The following is a 20,565-nucleotide window of genomic DNA, read 5'->3' on the forward strand; positions in this document are numbered from 1 at the left end:
AAGACAGCCGTAGATTGGGTTACGATGGATTATAAACTCTGCCTGTGGGCAGCCTGTTGACTTGGTGGACTCTGTAACAATTGGGCAACCATTAGTTAAAACATTACACATTTTTACAAATGTTCCCTTCCTAGACAGCGTGACCAGTGTCACAGTGTTGGCAGGAAAGAACCTACTGAAAACTGGGCAGGGTGAGGAGCATTTTCAGACTTCTGGCACTGTGGTCGCCGGTTCTGGGACGGTGGGTTCTCTGCCTTGGACGATCCTGGGAAAAGTTGTAGAGAGAAGCATTAAGGACACGGCACATACACCGACACATAAGGCAACTTAAATCTCAGCTCCTTGCTTACTAACTTGCTATGGCTACATCTACACAAAGGAGCGCTTCGGTATCCCGAAATAGCTATTCTGCATCTTAAGAGCAAGCCTGTTCTATCGAAATATAACGGGCTCGCTTTTCCGACATCCCTGTAAGCCTCATTGCACGAGGGATAAGGGACGTTTTGGAATAGCGCCTTATTTTGAAATCTGGCACAGGGTAGACAGCACCAAATCTCAAAATAAGCTACGGGATTTGCGGAGCACAAATTGCGTCGCTTATTTCAAGGCAAAGGTGCTGTGTAGACGCACCCTACGTGACCTGTCCTATTGCTGTCAGTGGGACTGCTTGCAGAGTAAGGCATTGCTCGGTGAGTAAGGAGGCTGAATCTGGATTCATTAACCCAGAGTTATTTGTGCACTTACATCACTTTATTACAATCACTAAATGGCTTTAAGCATTTTCTAAAGTTGTGTTGATCCAGAACTCATTACTCACCTGCCGGGGTGGGGAACCTTTTTTGTGTTGGGGGCCGCTGACCCACAGAAAAATAGTTGGGGGCCGCACACAAGTGAGAAACAAAAACAAAAAAAAAACCCTCCAAACCAAACCCCAAACCCCACCAACCCTCACTGACGTGGCCCCTGGCTGAGAAGGAGAAAGACGCTCCCCACGTTCCCCTCGCACACCAGAGCCTGGGGGCCCAGCCTAGTAGATTTTGTGTGCTGCAGCCCCACAATAGGGTGGGGGGTGGGGCTGGAGTGCCAGTGCAGGCTCCCCAGTGCTGGAGGAGTGGCCCTGAGCCTCGGGGGCTAGATCCAGACAAGCTGGGGGTCACATCCAGCCCCTGGGCCGGAGGTTCCCCACCCCTGGCTTAAAGCAACTGTGCTGCAATATTAATTTAAGTGTATTTATAGCCCTTAACATCTAATTCCTTTGCTTTAGAGTTGGCAAAACCAAACTTTTTCCTGAACAACACACCTCAGAACTAGCTGTCATTCAATTACACTTAAGAACCCAAAGAGCCAATTTGAACCACAGGGGGTATTTTGTATTCTTTTCATGGCCCATAAGGCTTTCGTTTCCCCTTACCAGAACAGCTCAGGTGTTACACATCATACAGAGACTGCAAAGCCCAGCTGGGCTGCTGCATGATTGTGTATTGCTAACCTATTATTTAAACATAAAATGAATAAAGAAAAACAAACAAACAAAAAATCCCGCAGAAACCAACCAAACAAAAAAACCCTAAGGCTGAATCATTTGAGAGCGTGGTTTGGATGTTTCTTGAAACAAAGTTTCCTACATCTTATGACTATTTAAAGCAAAGTTTGCTTGAATGTGTGACTGTAAAACAGAAAAAATGGAGCGAAAAACTGACTGTGAGCATATTCCCAGATGGAAAAACGTAATAAACCATCTCCATTGTCAAGTGCTTGCACGTTAACACAAATATAAAAATAAAACAGTTCTTTAAATTCCGTATTATGAATTGTATGTTTAAGAAGCTCATTGCCAAGGTAAACACCAAATGATTTCCCCTGCGTTAGTAATCATTTACACCAGGGGTAGGCAAGAGAGCCTCTGTGGGCTGGATGCCCTGTGCTCCCCAGGCCAATCAGGGCCCGGGGACAAAGGAGTGCACGAAGACCCACCCCCACCAGAGGCATGTGATGCTTAGAGTGAACCATCAGCTGAATAGCTGGCGGTTCACTCTATGCAAGGTGCACCCCTTGCAGGCCAGGGAGCAAGTGACTTTGCGTGCTCCCCCTGCCCCTAAGCCCCGATTGACGTGATAACTCCTCGTGCCACCAGGAACAGCTGGTGGTTCTCTTGGGAGGGGGCGGGGCAAAGACTTCACGCGCTCCCTCACACCCAGGCCAATCAGGGTCTGTGGCCAGGGGAGCATGGCAGTGTTCTGGCCCCGCCCCTTCTGCCTGAGGCCCCGCCCCTTCCAGGCTCCCCATCTAGCCCGTTAAACATTTGTGAAGTGTCCTTCTAAAATTATTGCCCACCCCTGGTTTACACAGTGCAAAGTGGGGGTCAAATGCTACCATATTGCAGAGAGGTACACAAGGTGCAAAGCAGTGACCAGCCGTGCTGAATATATGTAACTGGTACTCTGACCGCAAGGCAACGCAATGCTTATAATTAAATGTTTCTTTAAAGAAGACAAGGTGGCTGAGGTAATATCTTTTACTGGTCAGCCTTCTGTAGGTGGAAGTGACGAGCTTTCGTGCTAACTGAAGAAGAGCCCTCTAACTCAAAAGCCGGACCCACAAAAGTTGGTTTTAAGAAAACTTATTACCACACCCGCCTGGTCTCTCTAGTATCCTGTGACCAACGCAGCTACAAAACCACTCATGAAAATACATTTTGGAGTAAGTAGAGAGGAGTACTGCTGTCTCCTACCCCTTCTGTGCCCCCTGCCTGCTGGTGCTTCGAGCTACATATTTAAAAGCAATCTGAGTTTGTACGGCCATGTATTTGCACAAAACTAGCATCACCCCAGCAAGTGAAGTGCATAACAAGTTATAATGCAAAGCTTAGAACTCACCACACATTTTGATTATTCTACATGCGGTTGCCTCAATCTAATAATTTGCTTTTGGCCCTTTTAAAAATGTTGACTACATTTTTCAATAAATTATAATATATCAAAAGAATGTTTCATAAGATGCTGAATGGGGAATCTCATATCTTCCCCAGCCAAAACAATAATAGAGTGCAGAAATGTTAATGCATAACAGCTGCTAAACTGCATCATCTCATTAGATAGCAATCCAATAAAGTAGTAAAGGTCATGAAGAAAAACTCTGGTGAGTTACCATTAGTGTAGGATTCGTTCAGTGGACTCCTAAGAGCAGATCTACCAAATTTCAACAGTCCCAGTGAATAAAGAGAAGATGGTTTTGTTTTTCACCTCCTAATTGAGACAGTGTATTGCATGTTCCATTTGGGAACAAGCTCACAGTCAGTTTTGCACTCAAAAAAGGAACAGTTTCTATTTTAACTCCGTGCTTGGAGCACAGATCGCAGATCCAGAAAGCTATCAAAAATCATGTCACTAAGAGACAGGCAGTAAACACAACTATAAATGTGTATGCAAGATTTCGACATCCTGGATGCAGCATGTACCAGATTTCAAAGCACAGGAATGTCACATATTTTAACCGATAAATTGTTGACCTAAGAATCACCTGAGGTTGATCTCTTGCTGAGATGAGCTCCTATCGCCCCTTGCCTGCTTCCAGGAGAGCTGCTGCTGTTGCTGCTTAGTTTCAGAGCATGTCCCCCGGGGGATGCCTGGTGCACGTTGCTAAACACAAAGTCAAAAATTGTATCAGAGTATTTTGCATTTCTGTTGCTCGGCTTCAAGGCAGGGATGTTAAGCAGCATGTCATTCATTAATCGTGTAGTCGACAAAAATGTTGTCGACTACACGAGTAATCGATAAGGATAAGCAGTGAAAGCACTCAGTCCCAGCTCACGCCGGGTCCCGGCATCAATCCCGCTGCTGCTCTGCATTATTAGGGGACTGGGGAGCCGGTGTGCAGTCAGACTGGCTCAGTCCATTAACAAAGCAGAGCCAAGATGAGACTTGGCATGAGCTGGGACTGAGCCAGCCCGCTTAGGTGCTGGTTCCCTGGTCCACTGATAAGGCAGAGCCACAACAGGGATTTATGCTGGGACCCAGTGTGAGCTAGGATGAAGCCAATCTGCCTGCGCACCGGCTCCCCATCTAGCCCGTTAAAAAAATGTACTTGCAGAGCCATGGGGGGAGGGGGGAGAGAAAAGGGGGATAGCGGGATAGGGGGAGAAGAATGAGTATAGCCGAGAGTGTTAACTGATAAACTCCCACTTATCTGTTAATCGTTTAGTTGACTACACTATTGCATCCCTACTTCAAAGCACTTACAGATGTTACTGAATCCAGCCTCAGAACACCCGCTGGGAGGTCGGTATTACTACCCGCCTTTACAAACGGGGAACAGGAAGATAACGGGACTTGCCTACAGTCCAAATGAAGACACTGGAATTCCGGACTCCAAAACACTGACTTTCCTATTAGCCTTTATCTCCTTTTTGCACTGCAGTCTATTACTCTTAAAGAGAGCACATTTAGTGATGAAGCTATTGGCAGAGACCGCACATGATTTACCTGCTTATAGGCAGGGACAGAAAGTAGGAGCACCCATGTCAAAACCCACCAATCTGTACCCTCTGCAGGAGTGTGAATGAGGGCACCACAGGCAGGGCAGTGGAGAATCGGGTTCACTGAGTTGCATTCATTGTGCCCAAACTACTGGACCAAATAAGAGTACTCGCCGCAGTCAGCGTTATGCCTGGCCTAAGAATTTGCAGATCGGGCCCTTACGTATTATCGGCGCAGTTGGGACCGATAATGGGATAAAAAGAAAATTATGCTGATGCAAAAAGAGAAGCGGAGCCACAAGCAGGTTTTACCTGTGCTCAGTATCACACGTGTAAACTGCTAAGAGGAGAAGCCTGTGGATGATTTAGAAGCTTCTTTAAGGTTTAAGGTCAGAGCATTGGGTTGGGTGTTTTGTGGGTAAGTTGGCTCAAAAGGGAATGATTGTAACTGCCATTAAATGAAGTATAAACCGACACTGACAGTAGAGTTTGTGCAGTTAAGGCTTTAATTTTAATGAGTTGGCTTCTGTTTTCCTGCTGATAATAAATCACCATTCATTTAAGCACAAAACACAGAGGGGCTTACCTTGAAGGACCTTTTTGATGGCCAAGATGATCCCTGCTGTAAAATTTGGAGGTTGTCCTTTCCGGAACCTTAAAAGATTTAACCAAAAGTTTCAGTTCCCTGCTCTGCTATCATATACTCAATTAATAATCCCAGTGCATGGACTGCATCAATACAAGACAGACCGAAGCACAGAGAAGAAAAATGGTCCAATTGGACATTATGGAAAGGTGTCCTTTTATTGGAAACTATATTGTTGGGTCAGGTTTTGTAGTGGATGGGGGAAACACGCGCACACACACACACACACTTTGAATTATGTGAACTAATAACCTACCTCTGCATTGTAACTAGATTCTTCAAAGCTGGGGAGGGTGGGAAGAAAAGAGGGAAGAAACCAAATAGCTAGTCTAAGTGGCTGTGTCTACACTGGCGCATTCTTGTGCGAAAACGGTCACTCTTGCGCAAAAACATGCTGACTGTCTACACTGGCCGCGTGTTCTTGTGCAAGTAAACTGACGTTGAACTGTAGAAAATCAGGGCTTCTTCGCAAGAACTCTGACACTCCCTCTCAAGAAGAAGCCCTCTTGTGCAAGAGGTCTTCCAGAAGAGGCCAGTGTAGACAGGCAACATGAATATCTTGCACAAGAAGCCCTATGGTTAAAATGGTCATCAGAGCTTTCTTGCGCAAAAGCACATGGCAGTGTAGACACTCTCTTGTGGAAGACTTTTTGCGCAAGAACTCTTCCGCAAAAGAGTTCTTGCGCAAGAAGCTGCCAGTGTAGACGTAAGTAAGTATCTATACAGACTCTCTATATAACACATGTACTGACAAATGTAGATTGTGCTCATTTGGACCAGATATTATTATATTTACTCAAATGCATGTTTTTACAACATTACCCTTTCCAGATGAAATAGATCTCTTCAGCCACATACCCAATTTTTAAACACCTGGGTGACTTTACTAATACCCTGTCAGTCTATGTGAACACATTTGTAAAGATGAAGCACTGAGAAGGAAGCGACAGAATTACACAGTGAAATCCTGGCTTCATTGAAGCCAATAGGAGTTCTGCCAAGATTTCTCACACAATCCCTGCCATCATTGCGTGGGGTTTAATCTGCAGTAGCCATTCCCATCAATTGTGATTAATCTGTAGAGTAAGACATGGATAGTGAGACGGAAAAATAAACAAACACAACATGAGTCTAATTCTCCCCTTGATGCCGATCTATCTGCCATGTGCTCACCAATGTGGTATCAAGGCACATGTGTAAGTTCTGGTATCATGCATGGAGCTGAAGGACCAGGAGTCCCATTGACTTCAGTGGAGCTGAAATAGGCTCTACTAACAGTGGCCAGCTAGAACATACACCCCTTCTGTTTCCAGTACCTTTGGAGGCTGCTCTTCACTCCAGAACACATCATCCTGTCCTAGGCTCATTGGTGTTCCCACCATGTCTGACAGTGAACTGCTGTGGCAAATGTCTCTACTAGTCCGGAGGTTTTCACTCTTTGAAAAAAATGAAGTTTATGTCAAACACAAGACACAGGCCAGTAGAACAGTTCTACAAACGCTATCCCCACCAGCACACTATTGGTGTAGCCAGGTATTTGGCAAAGCAGACATAGTGCACTAAAGAAGGACTTCTGGTGCATTAATACAGTCTTATTTATTTTCACCATTGTAAAGGAAATTATTTATAGTCAGGATGTTGGATACCAAGATTTCATGAGAATGGGTACTGTAAAGTATGTTGCCAGTAAAAAACGGCTTATACTTCACACAGATCCCTCAAAAAGAAAAACCCATAGAAAGCTAATATTTCATTAGTAATACATGGGCAACTATTTAACTGGATGGTGTAAAACAAATGCTGCAAATCAGATTCCAAAATGAGTATTTCATGCAAGAATTAATTTCAATTATGCATGTTACATATAAAGCAGTCAAATACCCCTATTTTCAGAGTTAAGTATTATAAACATGTTTCCCAAAATGTAACTAACAGATTTTCCCAAGAGCTTTATAAACTAAAGAGGACACCGAGCCATGAATCAGATCTGACACTAAAATTTCACCAAGCCTAAGGGGGAATTGGATTAAGGGGTGCTAATTTGTCTTTGTAAAAACACCCTAATAAAAGCATGTTGCTTTATCTGACCAGCAGCTAGCCTAATCTGGCAGGAAAATATTCTCTCACATGCTCTTCATTCCAAACACATTAACACTTGAAAAAAAAAAGATGTTAAAAACTTAAGCTTTCCAAAGAACCAAATACCCAGCACTTGCTAACTTAAGGATTCTGCCTAAGAAAAAATTCTTATGAATTCGAATAAAAAACTATTCATCTAGCTCTGCCCGGTGTAACGAGACTCATCCGCGGTGTGAAAGAAGCCAAACGAGCCAACTGATAAAGTGAGGCTTGTCTCTGAAAAGAGCAAGCATCTCAGGCTGAAGAAAAGAATACAGGAAAGCACACAGCAACGATGCTGTTTGAGCTGGGCCCATCCAGAGGAATTTCTACTTAGCAATCCATTTGGCGTTGCTGGCAATATCAGAGAGAGGCCTGCAGCAACTCTCTCTCATGCTGTTATTCTGTCAGATCTCACATGCTAAGCATGACAGGAGCTCTCAGGAGAACATCTAGGTACTGCAGGAATATTAGTTATTCATTAGTTGACATTCTTCCCTCTGAATCAGGACTGGAGCAATGCCCAAGCACACGAACATCTTGCTGCCTCCTTTCAAATGCAACATAAAACCGGGCTCCCTGGCAGTCCTAAGAGACACCATCGCCATTTTTTTAATAAGAATAAAATGACTAAACCTGCCGTGTCCTAACCAAATTACACGCTGCCTGCTTAAAGTCCTTTGTGCATTGAGTGGGAACGTCTTGTCCCAAATTGCTACAGCGTGTTGCTCTGTTCAAACAGCTGCTGTGGTTCATTCCAGAGGTAGCTGCAGGTCAGTGAGGAGTGAAGTTTCTTTACAAATTTTCTCTATAAAAAAAAACTTCCTAGTGGTACTTCACTCATTAACTGAAGTCTGGAAAGTGTTTTTAAAATCCTCACTAGAGACTCTAAACAGAGGTGATTATTGACTTAATATTTCCTTAATTATCAGAACAATATTGTAATTTATATACGAATGCAAGTAAACAAATCACCAAGAACTGGGCACAGCAATTCAGTAACTTAACATATTATGATTCTGAAGTCTTTATAACCCAGCCTGAACTAATTACGTTATGGGAATAATAGATCCTCATTAAAATTCCTTAACAAATATTGAAAGGAAGAAAGAATTGCATAAAAGAAAAGAAAAATAAGCAAATCCCATTTTATACACCCTAGGCCGGGAACAGAAAACCAGATGCAAGAGTCAGTCTTATCTATTTCATGTGGTTAGAGTTTCAAGATGCTTTCAAAATGGGTTTATAACAAGCATGTCATCAATACACTTCTTCCAGGGCCTGATGCAACAAGCACTTAAGTGTCAGCCTAAACTGAAGCATCTGAATAGCTCTGCTGAAAGCCAAGGGACTACTCCCGTGTTTCAAATTAGTACATGCCTAGCTGCTCTGCTGAATCAGGGCCCCAATGACTGGACAAATCCAAACCACGTGCTCTGAAGATTAAATCTACCCCTAGCGTTCAGGTCCCACTTACGACACTCCAGACCCACGGATGCCTACAGGAGTTTTGCCTCTGACTTCAGTGGTGTCAGAATTACATTCTATCAATGCAAAAGCAGCAGAGGTATCGGTGAGAACTCTAATCCCTCCCTGTGATGTCTTCTGCAAACCAGCACCTAACAAAACTTAAGTAGGATTTATGTTGACTCTGTGGGCACCACGCTAAGCCGGGGTGGGCAAATACCGGCCCGTGGGCTGGATCCAGTCCCACGGGGTTAGCAGCCCCCGGCGGCTCCCCTGCTATATTTACCTGCGCTTCGGCAGGTTCAGGCGATCGCAGCTCCCGTTGGCCACAGATCACCGTTTCCGGCCAATGGGCACTGCGGGAAGTGGTATCCCAGTATGTCTACACTAGAAAGTTAGTTCGAACTAACGGACGTTAGTTCGAACTAACTTTCCTATGCGCTACACTAGCGCTCCGCTAGTTCGAATTTGAATCGAACTAGCGGAGCGCTTAGTTCGAACTAGGAAAACCTCATTTTACGAGGACTAACGCCTAGTTCGAACTAGCTAGTTCGAACTAAGGGCTGTGTAGCCCTTTAGTTCGAACTAGTGGGAGGCTAAGGCTTCCCAGGTTTCCCTGGTGGCCACTCTGGCCAACACCAGGGAAACTCTATTGCCCCCCTCCCGGCCCCGGAGCCCTTAAAGGGCCACGGGCTGGCTACTCACTTTGTGCCAGTTGCAAGGCTGCCAGCACCCGTGCCTGCACAGCCTGCACCTGCCACAGGATGAGCCAGCCATCCGAGGGCTCCCAGCCCTCCACTGCTCCCCACGACCAGCCTGGCGGCTCCCGGGAGCCTGCCCGGGGGCGCAAAAGGCGGGCGCCCGCCTGGTCAAGTGCGGAGATCGTGGACCTCATCGAGGTTTGGGGGGAAGCCTCAAATGTCCACGATCTCCGCACTAGCCACCGGAACGCGGCCGTCTATGGACGCATGGCTGCCAGCCTGGCCGCCAGGGGCCACCAGCGCAGCCGGGAGCAGGTGCGCTGCAAGATTAAAGACTTGCGGCAGTCCTACTCCCGGGCCTGCCTGCCAGGGGCTGACCCGGAGGCCTGCCCCCACTTCCATGCCCTGGACCGCATCCTGGGGCCTCATGCCGTCCCTGCCCCCCGGGACGTGATTGACCCCGGGGCAGAGGGACCGCTCCTGGACACCGAGGAGGAGGAAGAGGGCTCTGAGAGCCAGGAGCCTGCCGCCAGCCTTCCCAGGACCCGGGACCCCCGAGGCACCCCACAGAGCCGCTCGCCTGCATCATCAGAGGCCGGGGAGGCATCCACCTGTGAGTACCCTCGTGTTCCCCTTATGTGTACGGGGGGCTGGGGCGAGAGGGAGCCCCGGGACCGTGCGCCTGGGCCTTGCCCACTACGGAGCAGCAGCTGGGGATCCTGCAGGGGCCCTGGCCTTGCAGAGGGGAGCTGGGTTTCACACACCTGGGCCCCTGGGGTAATTGACCGCTGGTCTTCTTGCACCACAGCTGCAGCACCGGGGACTGCAGGGCGCACCACACCGCCTGCAGCAGCCGCCCGCGCCCGGGCAAGCAGGACAGCCAGGAACCAGGAGGACTACCAGAGGCGGCATCTCCGGTTCCTGGACCGACAGCTCCGTCTCCAGGACCACTGGGTCCAGGAGGACCTCAGGCTGCGCCAGAGGAGTCTGGAGGCCCTGGAGGAGCAGGGCCGTGCCCTGCGAGGCCACCTCCAGAGCCTGCTAGACCGCTTTCCATTTCCTCCTCCCCCTGCTCCCCCTCTTGCTCCCCCTCTTGCTCCCCCTGCTCCCCCTCTTGCTCCCCCTCTTGCTCCCCCTGCTCCCCCTCTTGCTCCCCCTCTTGCTCCCCCTGCTCCCCCTGCTCCTCCTGCTCCTCCTGCTTCCGCTCCTGCTTCCGCTCCTGCTTCCTCCACACCCCCTGTCCTCTCTGCCCCCCCCTCCACAACCATTCCCCACCGACGCCCCCGGACCCGCAGTGTGGCGAGACGGGAGAGGCACCCAGACTCCCACCCCTGAGCTTTCCTTTCCCTTCCTCCCTTCCCTCCCCTCCCCTTCCAGCTCCCTCGTCCCAGGTTTCCCCCTCCCTTCTCCCACCTTCATTCCTCCCTCCCCCACCCCAGTTCTGTGAAATAAACAGACGTTTTTGTTGGAAAAACAGGTGTCTTTATTTGACAGTAGGTAGGGAGGGGAAAGGGGAAGGGGGGGGTAGGGTGGAAGAAGGCCCCGGTGGGGCATGCAGGGAGAGGTCAGTCCTCCTCCTCCTCCACCTGGAAGCTCTCCCGCAGGGCTTCCCGGATCCGGATGGCCCCCCGCTGGGCTTCCCGGACGGCGGCGGTGCGGGGCTGACCGTAGTGTCCAGCCATGCGGTCAGCCTCAGCCATCCAGGCTGGCAAGAAAGCCTCCCCCTTCCGCTCACACAAATTGTGGAGCACACAACATGCCGCCACCACGGGAGGGATGTTGTGCTCGGCCAGGTCCAGACGGGTGAGGAGGCATCGAAAGCGGGCTTTCAGTCGCCCGAAGGCCCCCTCCACCACGATGCGGGCCCTGCTCAGCCTGTTATTGAAGGCCTGGCGGGAGGGATTGAGGTGTCCCGTGTAGGGCTTCATGAGCCAGGGCTGCAGTGGGTAGGCGGCATCCCCCACCAGGCAGACGGGCATGTCCACGTCCCCGACCCTGATGTGGCGGTCGGGGAAGAAGGTCCCGTCCTGCAGCCGCTGGCACACGGAGGAGTTCCGGTACACCCGGGCGTCGTGTGCTTTGCCGGACCAGCCCACATTTATGTCCGTCAACTGTCCCCGGTGGTCACACACGGCCTGCAGGATGACGGAGAAGTACCCCTTGCGGTTCACGTACCGGGACGCCTGGTGTTCCGGGGCACGGATGGGGATGTGCGTCCCGTCGATGGCCCCCCCGCAGTTGGGGAAGCCGAGGGCGCCGAATCCCCGGATGACGGCATCCGGGTTGGCGAGGCGGACCACCCTGCGGAGCAGCACCCGGTTGATGGCCTTGACCACCTGCGGAGAGAGACACAGCAAAGCGTCAATCAGTGGGGCGCCCGGGTGGCTGGGAGCGTGCGTGCCCTGGCAGTGCCCCGCGCCCCACTCCCGGAAGCAACCCCCCTGGCGGCGTGTAGTACGGCCGGGACAGCCCGACCCCTCCGGTGCGGGGCGCCTTCGCCTCCTCCCGCCCCCCCCTTTGTCCCTGGGGCGGCCCATCCCCTCCTCGCAGCCCCCCTCCCCCCCGGCTCGGTGGCCGACGAGCGCCGTACCTGCATGAGCACTGCTCCGACAGTGGATCTCCCCACGCCGAACTGGTTCCCGACGGATCGGTAGCTGTCCGGCGTGGAGAGCTTCCAGAGGGCGATGGCCACCCGCTTCTGGAGGGGGATGGCGGGCCTCATGCGAGTGTCCCTTCTTTGCAGGGCAGGGGCGAGCCACTCGCAGAGCTCCAGGAAGGTGTCCCTCCTCATCCTAAAGTTCTGGGTCCACTGTCGGTCGTCCCAGCGCTCCAGGACGATGCGGTCCCACCAGTCGCTGCTGGTGTCCAGACGCCAGATGCGGCGGGGCACGCCGGTGCCGGGGCGCCGCCGCGGCTCCTCCACGGCCCCCAGGGCGGCCAGGCGGAGAGGCAGGGGGCTGACGTTCCCCAGGTGGTGCCAGGCAGCCTCGAGCCATTGCTGGCAGGCTTGCAGCAGCAAGTCCAGAACGTGCACCAGAAGGTGCAGGGCGAGCCGTGGCTCCATGTTGCCACCTGCGGCGGTCCCCCCCGAAGGGAAGCACCGACACAGACGGGCACAGAGACCGACGCTTTGCTGTCCCTCGGCGAGGTTGGCAAGCAAGCAGGAAAAGCTGAGAACCGGCTGTCCAGGGGGGGTCCCTTTAAGCACGAGCCTCAGATAGCCTCAGACAGCAGCCACACAAAGCAACTGCTGACCTGATGCCCTGCCAGAACCGGTTTCAGCTGCCCTTAAATGCCCCCCTGCGTCCAATCAGTGTGGACGCGCTAGTTCGAACTAGCAAAACGCTAGTTCGAACTAGTTTTTAGTTCTAGATGCGCTAGTTCGAACTAGCTTAGTTCGAATTAACTAATTCGAACTAAGTTAGTTCGAACTAGCGCTGTAGTGTAGACGTACCCCCAGTCCACGCCACTTGTGAATTGGGACCGAAGGGGTCGCAACACACACAGCAGCAGAGCCAGAGGAGAGCACAAGACAGCCTGGATTGCTTGGCGGGACAGCCATAACACTGTGGCCAGCATCCACGTGCAATCCTGGGTACAGTCCACATCTTGTCATAGGATGGCATGAAGAAGGAGTTTTTTAAAATTCCGAGCTTGGATCAGTTAATGATTTACTGCCTAGCTGATGATTTCAATATAGCCAGCCTTCTGGTTCTAATTTAGCCGCATTAATAGCATTCTATAAATTTTAACGTATACAACTGAGCCGCTATGTCCAACAAATTCTTATGGGTGCATCACAAAGCCAATGAAAACTGAGTTAATCACCGACTGATGTGCTAAATTCTCCTATTAACCAGGCTGTGGGAGACAGGGAGAGGGGAAATCTGAGACATTTTAAAAATAATTCTCAGGCATCCTGAAGTTCTAAAGATGTCCCAGAGGGATTCACTCGGAGTGATCAGGGATAACCAGGGGGCTTGACTAACCACAGCTTTTCACCGTATCACATACAAAGTGCTTGCCCATCAGGTGGAAAATGTAACCATTAGGAACTAGTAATGTTTTGCACCTGCATTACACGGGTACAGGTTGAAACTCTGTAATCTGGACTTCCCTCGTCCGGCAACACCCCTGGTCCGGCATCATGGGGATGACCCCGTCGGGCCAGGAGTGTTGCCAAACTAGGGGGTCAAGAGAGAGGAGCCCTGGATGGCAATGGAGCTGTCCAGAGCACGGAGCTCCAGGCGGCAGCGGGGCTGCTGGGGATAGCCCCTGGAAGTGGAGAAGCTGCCACGCAGAGCAAGGGGCTCCAGGCGACAGCAGAGCCTCTGGGCAGAGCGTGGAGTCCTGGGCAGCAGTGGGGCTGCTGAGGGGGTCGGGGGTTGGGAGCGCAGAGCCCTCCTCTTCCGCAGCAGAGCCACGGAGCAAAAGCAGGCCCCCAGGTGGCAGCAGAGCAGTAGGGGATGGAGGGAAAGCGGAGCCTCTCCTCTTTCCCATGGGGAGACTGGGGTGGCCAAGGAGGAAAAGTGGAACCCCTGGTGCATTGACCTCCCCTGGTCCAGCAAATTCCCTGCCCCGGCACCAGTCAGGTCCCGAGAGGTTCAACCTGTATATGGCTTCCCAAGGTGCACTTGCAAACGAGGCTCCCTGAATCTTACTGGCTGAGATGTGATTCCTTTTTCGGAGCATTCGGACAGGGGTTCAGCAGACCAGTGAGGGTCACTCCATCTCAGAGGGTCTAAGCTAATGGATTTAAAAATTCATTCTGTGTCCCTATTTCGACCCTTTCAAAGCCTGGGTCGTGGTGCTACCACACACACATCTGAGATGAATTCCGTTTTCATGCATTAGTTTTGCAGTTTACCTTTAAGTCAATACAAGTTGAACCTCTCTAATCTGGCACCCTCAGGACCTGACTGGTGCTGAACCTGAGAGTTTGCTGAACCACGGGAGGTCAATATTGTCTAGCAGCGTCACCAACACTTCCCCTGCTTACTGGGCTCTTAGAAGACACGGAGGGGTTAATTCGAGCTAATTCACAGCACAGCACACTGAGAGCCAGGACTGGTGGCTGTAAATAAACAAACTTCAGGGGACTACGGGAAACTTGGCCACACCCATGAGAAGTGGACGTCCAGCTAAATAAAATCATTCTGGAGTTGCTGGACTAGGAAGGTTCAATCTGTGGAGTGTTTTTTAAACATGCAAACTGCTCCCTATCATGAATTTGACCAGTATATGTCTCAGTCTTTTGTGCTCAGGAGCGGCTGGCAACTGGCGCCCTAGGTGAAACATGCGATCCGCGCCCCCACCTCCAAAGTCCTTAACGGCCATTTATCTTGGTGCCCTAGATGACCGCCTAGTTCGCCTGTATGGACGGGCAAATGATTTACTGGTCCTGGAACTATCTTGCACCACATCCACACATGGCAAGAATGAGAAAAACAAAAACACTGCTTCATTCCACCTTGCCCCCAAATGCTAAGTTACGTTGCGTACGTTCATAGGAGTCACAAAAGGAATGAAAACTTAAAACTCTCGTTTTCTTTTCAAGACTATCTGCACATCTAAAAGGTTTTGTTGTGGCCATTTCAAGAGAAGGATTCGAATGCAGTATGTTTCCAAATAGTGCTTTTTGAAAATCCCATGTACCAGTAATGCCTTGGATACTGACGCATTTAAGTCAACCTGCAGTTTTAGCACTGTTACATTAGTACCCTGTGTATAACAGTGGAGATTTGAGCAACTTTTGATGTTAGTGACAAAGGCACCTGGGGCAGAGGCTGTTAGGATAGGAGTTAAAAATAGGAATATAGATGGAGGGTCATGTGAAAAAGCAAGGAAAACATCAAAAGCACCATGGAAGAGTTACAGGCTAAGCAATGGTTCTTGGCCAAGGAAAGTCAAGCAGAGTGTAGGAGAGGGGAGGAGAAAGAGGATGAACTGTACTGGGCCAAAGCTGGTCTCACATTAAGACCGACTGACCGATCCCCCTCCACCACACACACACGGGAAAGCTAGGGTCTGAAGCAGGAATGGCAAGTGACAGCAAGAGCAATAGAAGCAAGAGGTATGTGATACAACTTATGATAGACAAAAAATGATTCTGGATATTGTGAAATCATCTGCAGTACTGAAAACTGCATCTTCTTTAGGCCCTTAGAACAGAGGTCCTGAGCTTGGGAAAAACCTGTAGGCAAGTATGGAGTCCCAGTTAATGGAACTATAGTATCTTCTAGGGGCGTGTCTACACTTACTGGAAGATCGACACTCTGGAGGTTGATCTTCTGGTGTTTGATTTAGCGGGTCTAGTATAGACCCCTAAATCGAATGCTACAGGCAGCTCCCGCCAGCGTCCAGTACTCCTCCTTTTGAAAAGAGTAAGGGAAGCCAGCGGGAGCCTGTGCTTTCATCGGCCTCCCACTATGTGGATGCCATCAAGGCCCAGCTTAAGGTAAGCCAACTCCAGCTATGTAAAACGCGTGGCTGGTGTTGCGTACCTTAAGCCGATCTTTCTGGTGTAGTGTAGACTAGGCCTAAGTGTGAAGGTGTAAGGCTTGGCTCCCTGGAGTCTTTAGTGGCTGTATCAGGCTGCTAGGAAAAATCCCCCGCTTCCTCCAGGGTGAGGCAAATCTTTGGCCAGTGACAGAAGAACACGGAGGGAACTCAGCAAGAGGAACTCCACAGACCTGCCAGGCGCTGCATGGGAGCAAAATCAACTCTACGTTGATAACTATTCCGCAATCCACCCCTGTGAGCTTTCAGAATATTTCACGAGGTTGGCAAGAATATTGCCAGTGTCGCAGGCCTCTGGGGCCCCTGCCATTTTTACTTGTTCTGTAAAGTGTCGTGAACCTTTCTGACAGAATAAAACCTTTCCATAAGAAATAAAACACCAGAGTTGGCTCAGGCTTTTTGTGATACATGTAGGAGTGACACCAGAGATCTCGGTGCAATCAGGCTCTTAGCTAGCCCTAATCTGCAATGCCTGGTATCCTCCCATTTTTAATTCAGAGGAAATGATGGTATCAACAAAGTCTAAGGGTGGTAGCCATCTAGCCCCATGTCAGGAGGGGGTAGAGATGTACAGGCCTTTCCCCTCCTCTGCAGAGACTGCCATGGACTTAGAATCATAGAACACTAGAACCAGAAGGGACCTCGAGGGGTCATCAAGTCCAGTCCCCTACCCTCACGGCAGGACCAAGCACCATCTAGACTCTCTCTGGTATATTTCTTGTCTAACCAGCCCTTAAATATCTCCAGTGATGGAGATTCCACAACTTCCTAAGCGAGGCCCATGCTCTATATCCTGCGAATGGAAGAAAGATATTCTACCTGTGCAAGAACAGCTCTTTGCAAAGCTGGGGTGCAAGGACTAGAACTACTGCCAGAGCCTAGTCTGGCATGTGGCGTGGCTTCGTGGTCATGAACGGCTACCCGGTGGAGAGGAGCCTTCACCCCTTCATTTTTCTTCTTTCTGTCCTCGGCCTGAAAACAAGAACATACAAAGAAAAAATCAGATACAGCCTCCATCCTGCCATCAGCTCCGGGTGGGCACTGTGTGATGCTTGTGCTGAATCCTGTTGACTTTGAAGGGACTCCGTGTGGGTGAAAACTCCAGCCATGTTGCTGAGTGCACGGTCGAGCCTGATACATTCGCCCTCCTCTGAGCCTCACCTTTTGCATTAAGCTTCCAATCTGCAGCAACACTCACGTCAGCGTGGCCCTGCCAAGCAAAAGCCTCATCTGGTAGGTGCTTGGATTGCAATTTGTTTTCCTTCATGCTGCCCAAGGTATTATTAGTTGGGATCTCAGAGCAGGCGGGACAACATGATTTTAAAATCTATGTTGAATTCCCCCCCCCCCCTTTTTTTTGTGCTGCAGCAATATGTGGTCTGCTGCGCCCATTCCTTCTGCCTCTGGTGGATAGTCACCTAATCCAATAAAGTAGACATTACCACAGGTGGTTCTCAGCAATAAAATGCTTTATAGCATTTTATATTGTTTGGAATGTTAACCACACCACCTACATTGGCAGATGAAAATGCCCTAAACTGTACAAAGATCCTTTCATTTCCAAAGGCCCTGCTCACTACAAAATTGCTTTTCCCACAGTTCTGACCCTACAGCTCTGTTTCACTCAACAGGACTAATTTGTTCTCTAGTGTAAACTTTCTGTCTTTCCTCTTATTTAGCAGTGTAGGAACAGTCTCACAGAGCTACCCCGAGATTAATGCGACACCATCCCTAGCTATCTGTGTCTAGATTTTTATTTTCTTTAGTTCTGTATTTTGATGCCCTTTTCACAGTATCTGGGGCTGTGTCTACACTGGCATGAATTTCCGGAACTGCTTAAAACGGAATACTATTCCATTTTCAGTTTTTCCGGAAAAGGAGCGTCTACATTGGCAGGCTGCTTTTCCGGAAAAGCCCTTTTTCCGGAAAAGCGCCTGTGGCCAATGTAGACGCGCTTTTCCGGAAAAGAGCCCCGATTGCCATTTTCGCGATCGGGGCTTTTTTCCGGAAAAGACTACTGGGCTGTCTACACTGGCCCTTTTCCAGAACAGTGTTCCAGAATAAGGACTTATGCCCGAGCGGGAGCAGAATAGTTTTTCCGGAATAGCGGCTGATTTTGTACAGTAGAGCGTCATTGCTTTTCCGGAAATTCAAGGGCCAGTGTAGACAGCTCGAAGTTTATTCTGGAAAAGCGGCTGATTTTCTGGAATAAGTGGCCCAGTGTAGACACAGCCTGGGTGTTCATGCCTGTGTTAAGAAGGGCATCAAGAATTTCATTAAAACTGTTCTGAGCATATTCGAAGAGCCTGTTGATGAATTATGATGGAGAACGATTCCCACTAGTCTCCCAGCTCTGACCTGGAAAAGGGACTTTATTAAAAACAAACTTCCAAATTATACTGAGAACTTCGGGTGAAATTCTGGCCCCAATGATGTCAATAAGAGGGGACTAGGTTTTCATCCTTTGTACCCCCCTATCAATAAAGGGCAAGTCCCTCACCTTTCTCCACAGTTACAAGCAAGGAAACATTAATTATTAATATACTCTGCCCAGAATGGGAATGAGAATTCAGTCATGACCCGTAGCTGATTCCACGACAGTCCAACCCTTTTTACAGCTACGTTAACAATGAATTTTCCAGAGTAGCTTCTGGGGTCATGAAGAGCAATTTTTTTAGTTTTCTCACAGCTGCAGAGACAGTGAGGCTTGAGGATGCGTGTGTGTCATGGTCATTTAACTAAGTCTCCTAAAAAGTACAGGTTGGACCTCCCTAGTCGGCACCCTTGGGACCTGACTGGTCCCAAACGAGGGATTTTGCCAGACCAGGGAAGATCCAATCTGGCCCCTCTGCTGATGGACTCTCCTGGGGTCCATCAGCAGACCTGGCCAGGCTCCCCTCGGGGCTCCACGCCCAAATCTGATTCCTCTGCTAGCCAGTCTAGCTCCTGTCCTGGCTGCCAGTCCCAGAAGCTGACTCCATTCTCTCAGCCGGCCTTTGCTTCTAGCACCACCCACCATGCCGTCAGCTCCCTGCCTCCTGTGCTGGCTCTGCTCCTCTCCTAACCAGAGCTCTCTGGTCCTGCAACATCCATGATCCTGCCAGACCACGCATGTTGCCAGACCAGAGAAGTCCCGGACCACAGAGGTCCAACCTGTACTAATGGACCTAACATGAGATGGGTACAGAACGAGCTCTGGAAAAGGATCACTATATCCAGGTTTGTTGTGGTTTAGAAGGCAGCAGCTCTTTGGATAAAACAGCCTGTAAGAGATCAATACAACTGATAAGTTCAACAAGCCCTACATTTTAGAGATGGTCAAAACATTTTGAGGTTTTCAAAATGACGACACCCAACAGAGTTGCTCTGAAAAGCAGCGACAACAAGGAAGCCCGTGGCACCTTACAGACTGATTTGGGCATCAGCTTTCATGGGGAAAACCCGCTTTGTCAGATGCAGCGGACTCCTTGTTGATTTTGCAGATACAAACTAATACAGCTACTCTCCTGAGAATTGAAAAGGAACTGACTTCCCCCCCCAAAATCTGACTGTGACGGGGAAGGCGTTCCCTGCACTGACAGCCGCAGCCCTACAGAGGCGCACAGCAGCGGGGCGCCCCGGGGAAGCCGGCCATCCGGCGGCCGGGGTGCGGAGCGGGTGCGCAGCCGAGCGGGGAACCGCGGCTGCAGATGCACTACCCACAGCGGGCAATAGGACCCTGGGGGACGTGGGCGGCGGCAGCACGGCAGGGGAGGACGCACCCAGCACGCCGGACCAAAAGGGCGGCGGCAAGGGGAGAAAAGGGGGAGAGAGCCAGGAGGGGACGGGGACTGGGGGGCGTTCTCTCTTTCCCCGCAGACGGCCCCAGCGGAGCAGCAGCCGGAGGGCTCCGGCCGGAGCAACCGAGCACCGCAGACCCGCCCAGGGACGAGAGACCCAGGTCCGGCGGCTCGGGGACTCTTACTGGAAGTGGAGCCCCGCGAACACCGCACCCGAGGAGCCCGTGTGAGGACATTCCGGCCCCGGCGTCTCCTGAGTGCGATCTGGGAACGAACTCCCAGGAGGACAACAAGCCGGTGGCTCGGCGCCTGGCAGGAGGGGACAAGGACTGGGGGTGCGAGAGGCGAGGGGTGACGGTGAGCCACCTCGCCACACTGACCAAAAAAAAAAAAAAAAAGTGACCAGCTCCACTGATTTTATTTAGCAGGGAGACCATGCAATTATCCTCCAACAAGTCTTGAGAAAAATAGTTATGTACAAATATGATTAAGTATAATCTGTTGCCAAAAAAAGAACACATCAATGGCTGCAGCATGGTACTGTGAACATGAGACAATTAGTCCTTGTGAAGAAATTTGCATATTTTTCTGATTTCCTTTGTCTTTTTTTCTACGAGCTGCATATTTTCAGATGAGTCTTGCTATGTACAGCTGGTAATGTCAGGATTCAATATTTAGCTTAAGATGCAACAGTAACCATGTGAACTAAATTCTACAATCCATTTTATTCTAGTACAAAGAGGTCATTTATGGAACACATGCCAAAACCAGATGACTATTTGAGCTGACATTTTGCTGTGCATTTGTCCCTGGGCTATCTCACAAGCAGAAAGTTACATACACTCCACACAGCTACGTTTC

The 20,565-nt window shown here is 50.0% G+C and overlaps 2 protein-coding genes across 3 annotated transcripts in view; one reads left to right on the top strand and one right to left on the bottom strand.

Annotated features, from left to right (window-relative positions):
- Positions 1 to 20,565, bottom strand: part of NRK (Nik related kinase) — a 144,386-nt gene that overhangs the window by 41,307 nt on the left and 82,514 nt on the right. For both annotated transcript variants that reach the window (XM_075941116.1, XM_075941115.1), the window contains exons 15-19: positions 16,745 to 16,897; positions 6,437 to 6,556; positions 5,061 to 5,128; positions 3,520 to 3,638; positions 177 to 265 (exon numbers count right to left, since the gene is read on the bottom strand). In XM_075941116.1, coding sequence (XP_075797231.1) covers positions 177 to 265; positions 3,520 to 3,638; positions 5,061 to 5,128; positions 6,437 to 6,556; positions 16,745 to 16,897 — 549 coding nt within the window. The remainder of the gene's footprint in view (positions 1 to 176; positions 266 to 3,519; positions 3,639 to 5,060; positions 5,129 to 6,436; positions 6,557 to 16,744; positions 16,898 to 20,565) is intronic.
- Positions 9,435 to 10,887, top strand: LOC142831262 (uncharacterized). The gene is made up of 2 exons (XM_075941117.1): positions 9,435 to 10,019; positions 10,215 to 10,887. Exons 1-2 carry the CDS (start codon positions 9,470 to 9,472, stop codon positions 10,739 to 10,741), a joined length of 1,077 nt encoding a protein of 358 aa, XP_075797232.1. The 5' UTR covers positions 9,435 to 9,469; the 3' UTR covers positions 10,742 to 10,887.

The sequence above is a fragment of the Pelodiscus sinensis genome, chromosome 13, assembly GCF_049634645.1.
Source record: "Pelodiscus sinensis isolate JC-2024 chromosome 13, ASM4963464v1, whole genome shotgun sequence".
NCBI lineage: Eukaryota > Metazoa > Chordata > Testudines > Trionychidae > Pelodiscus > Pelodiscus sinensis.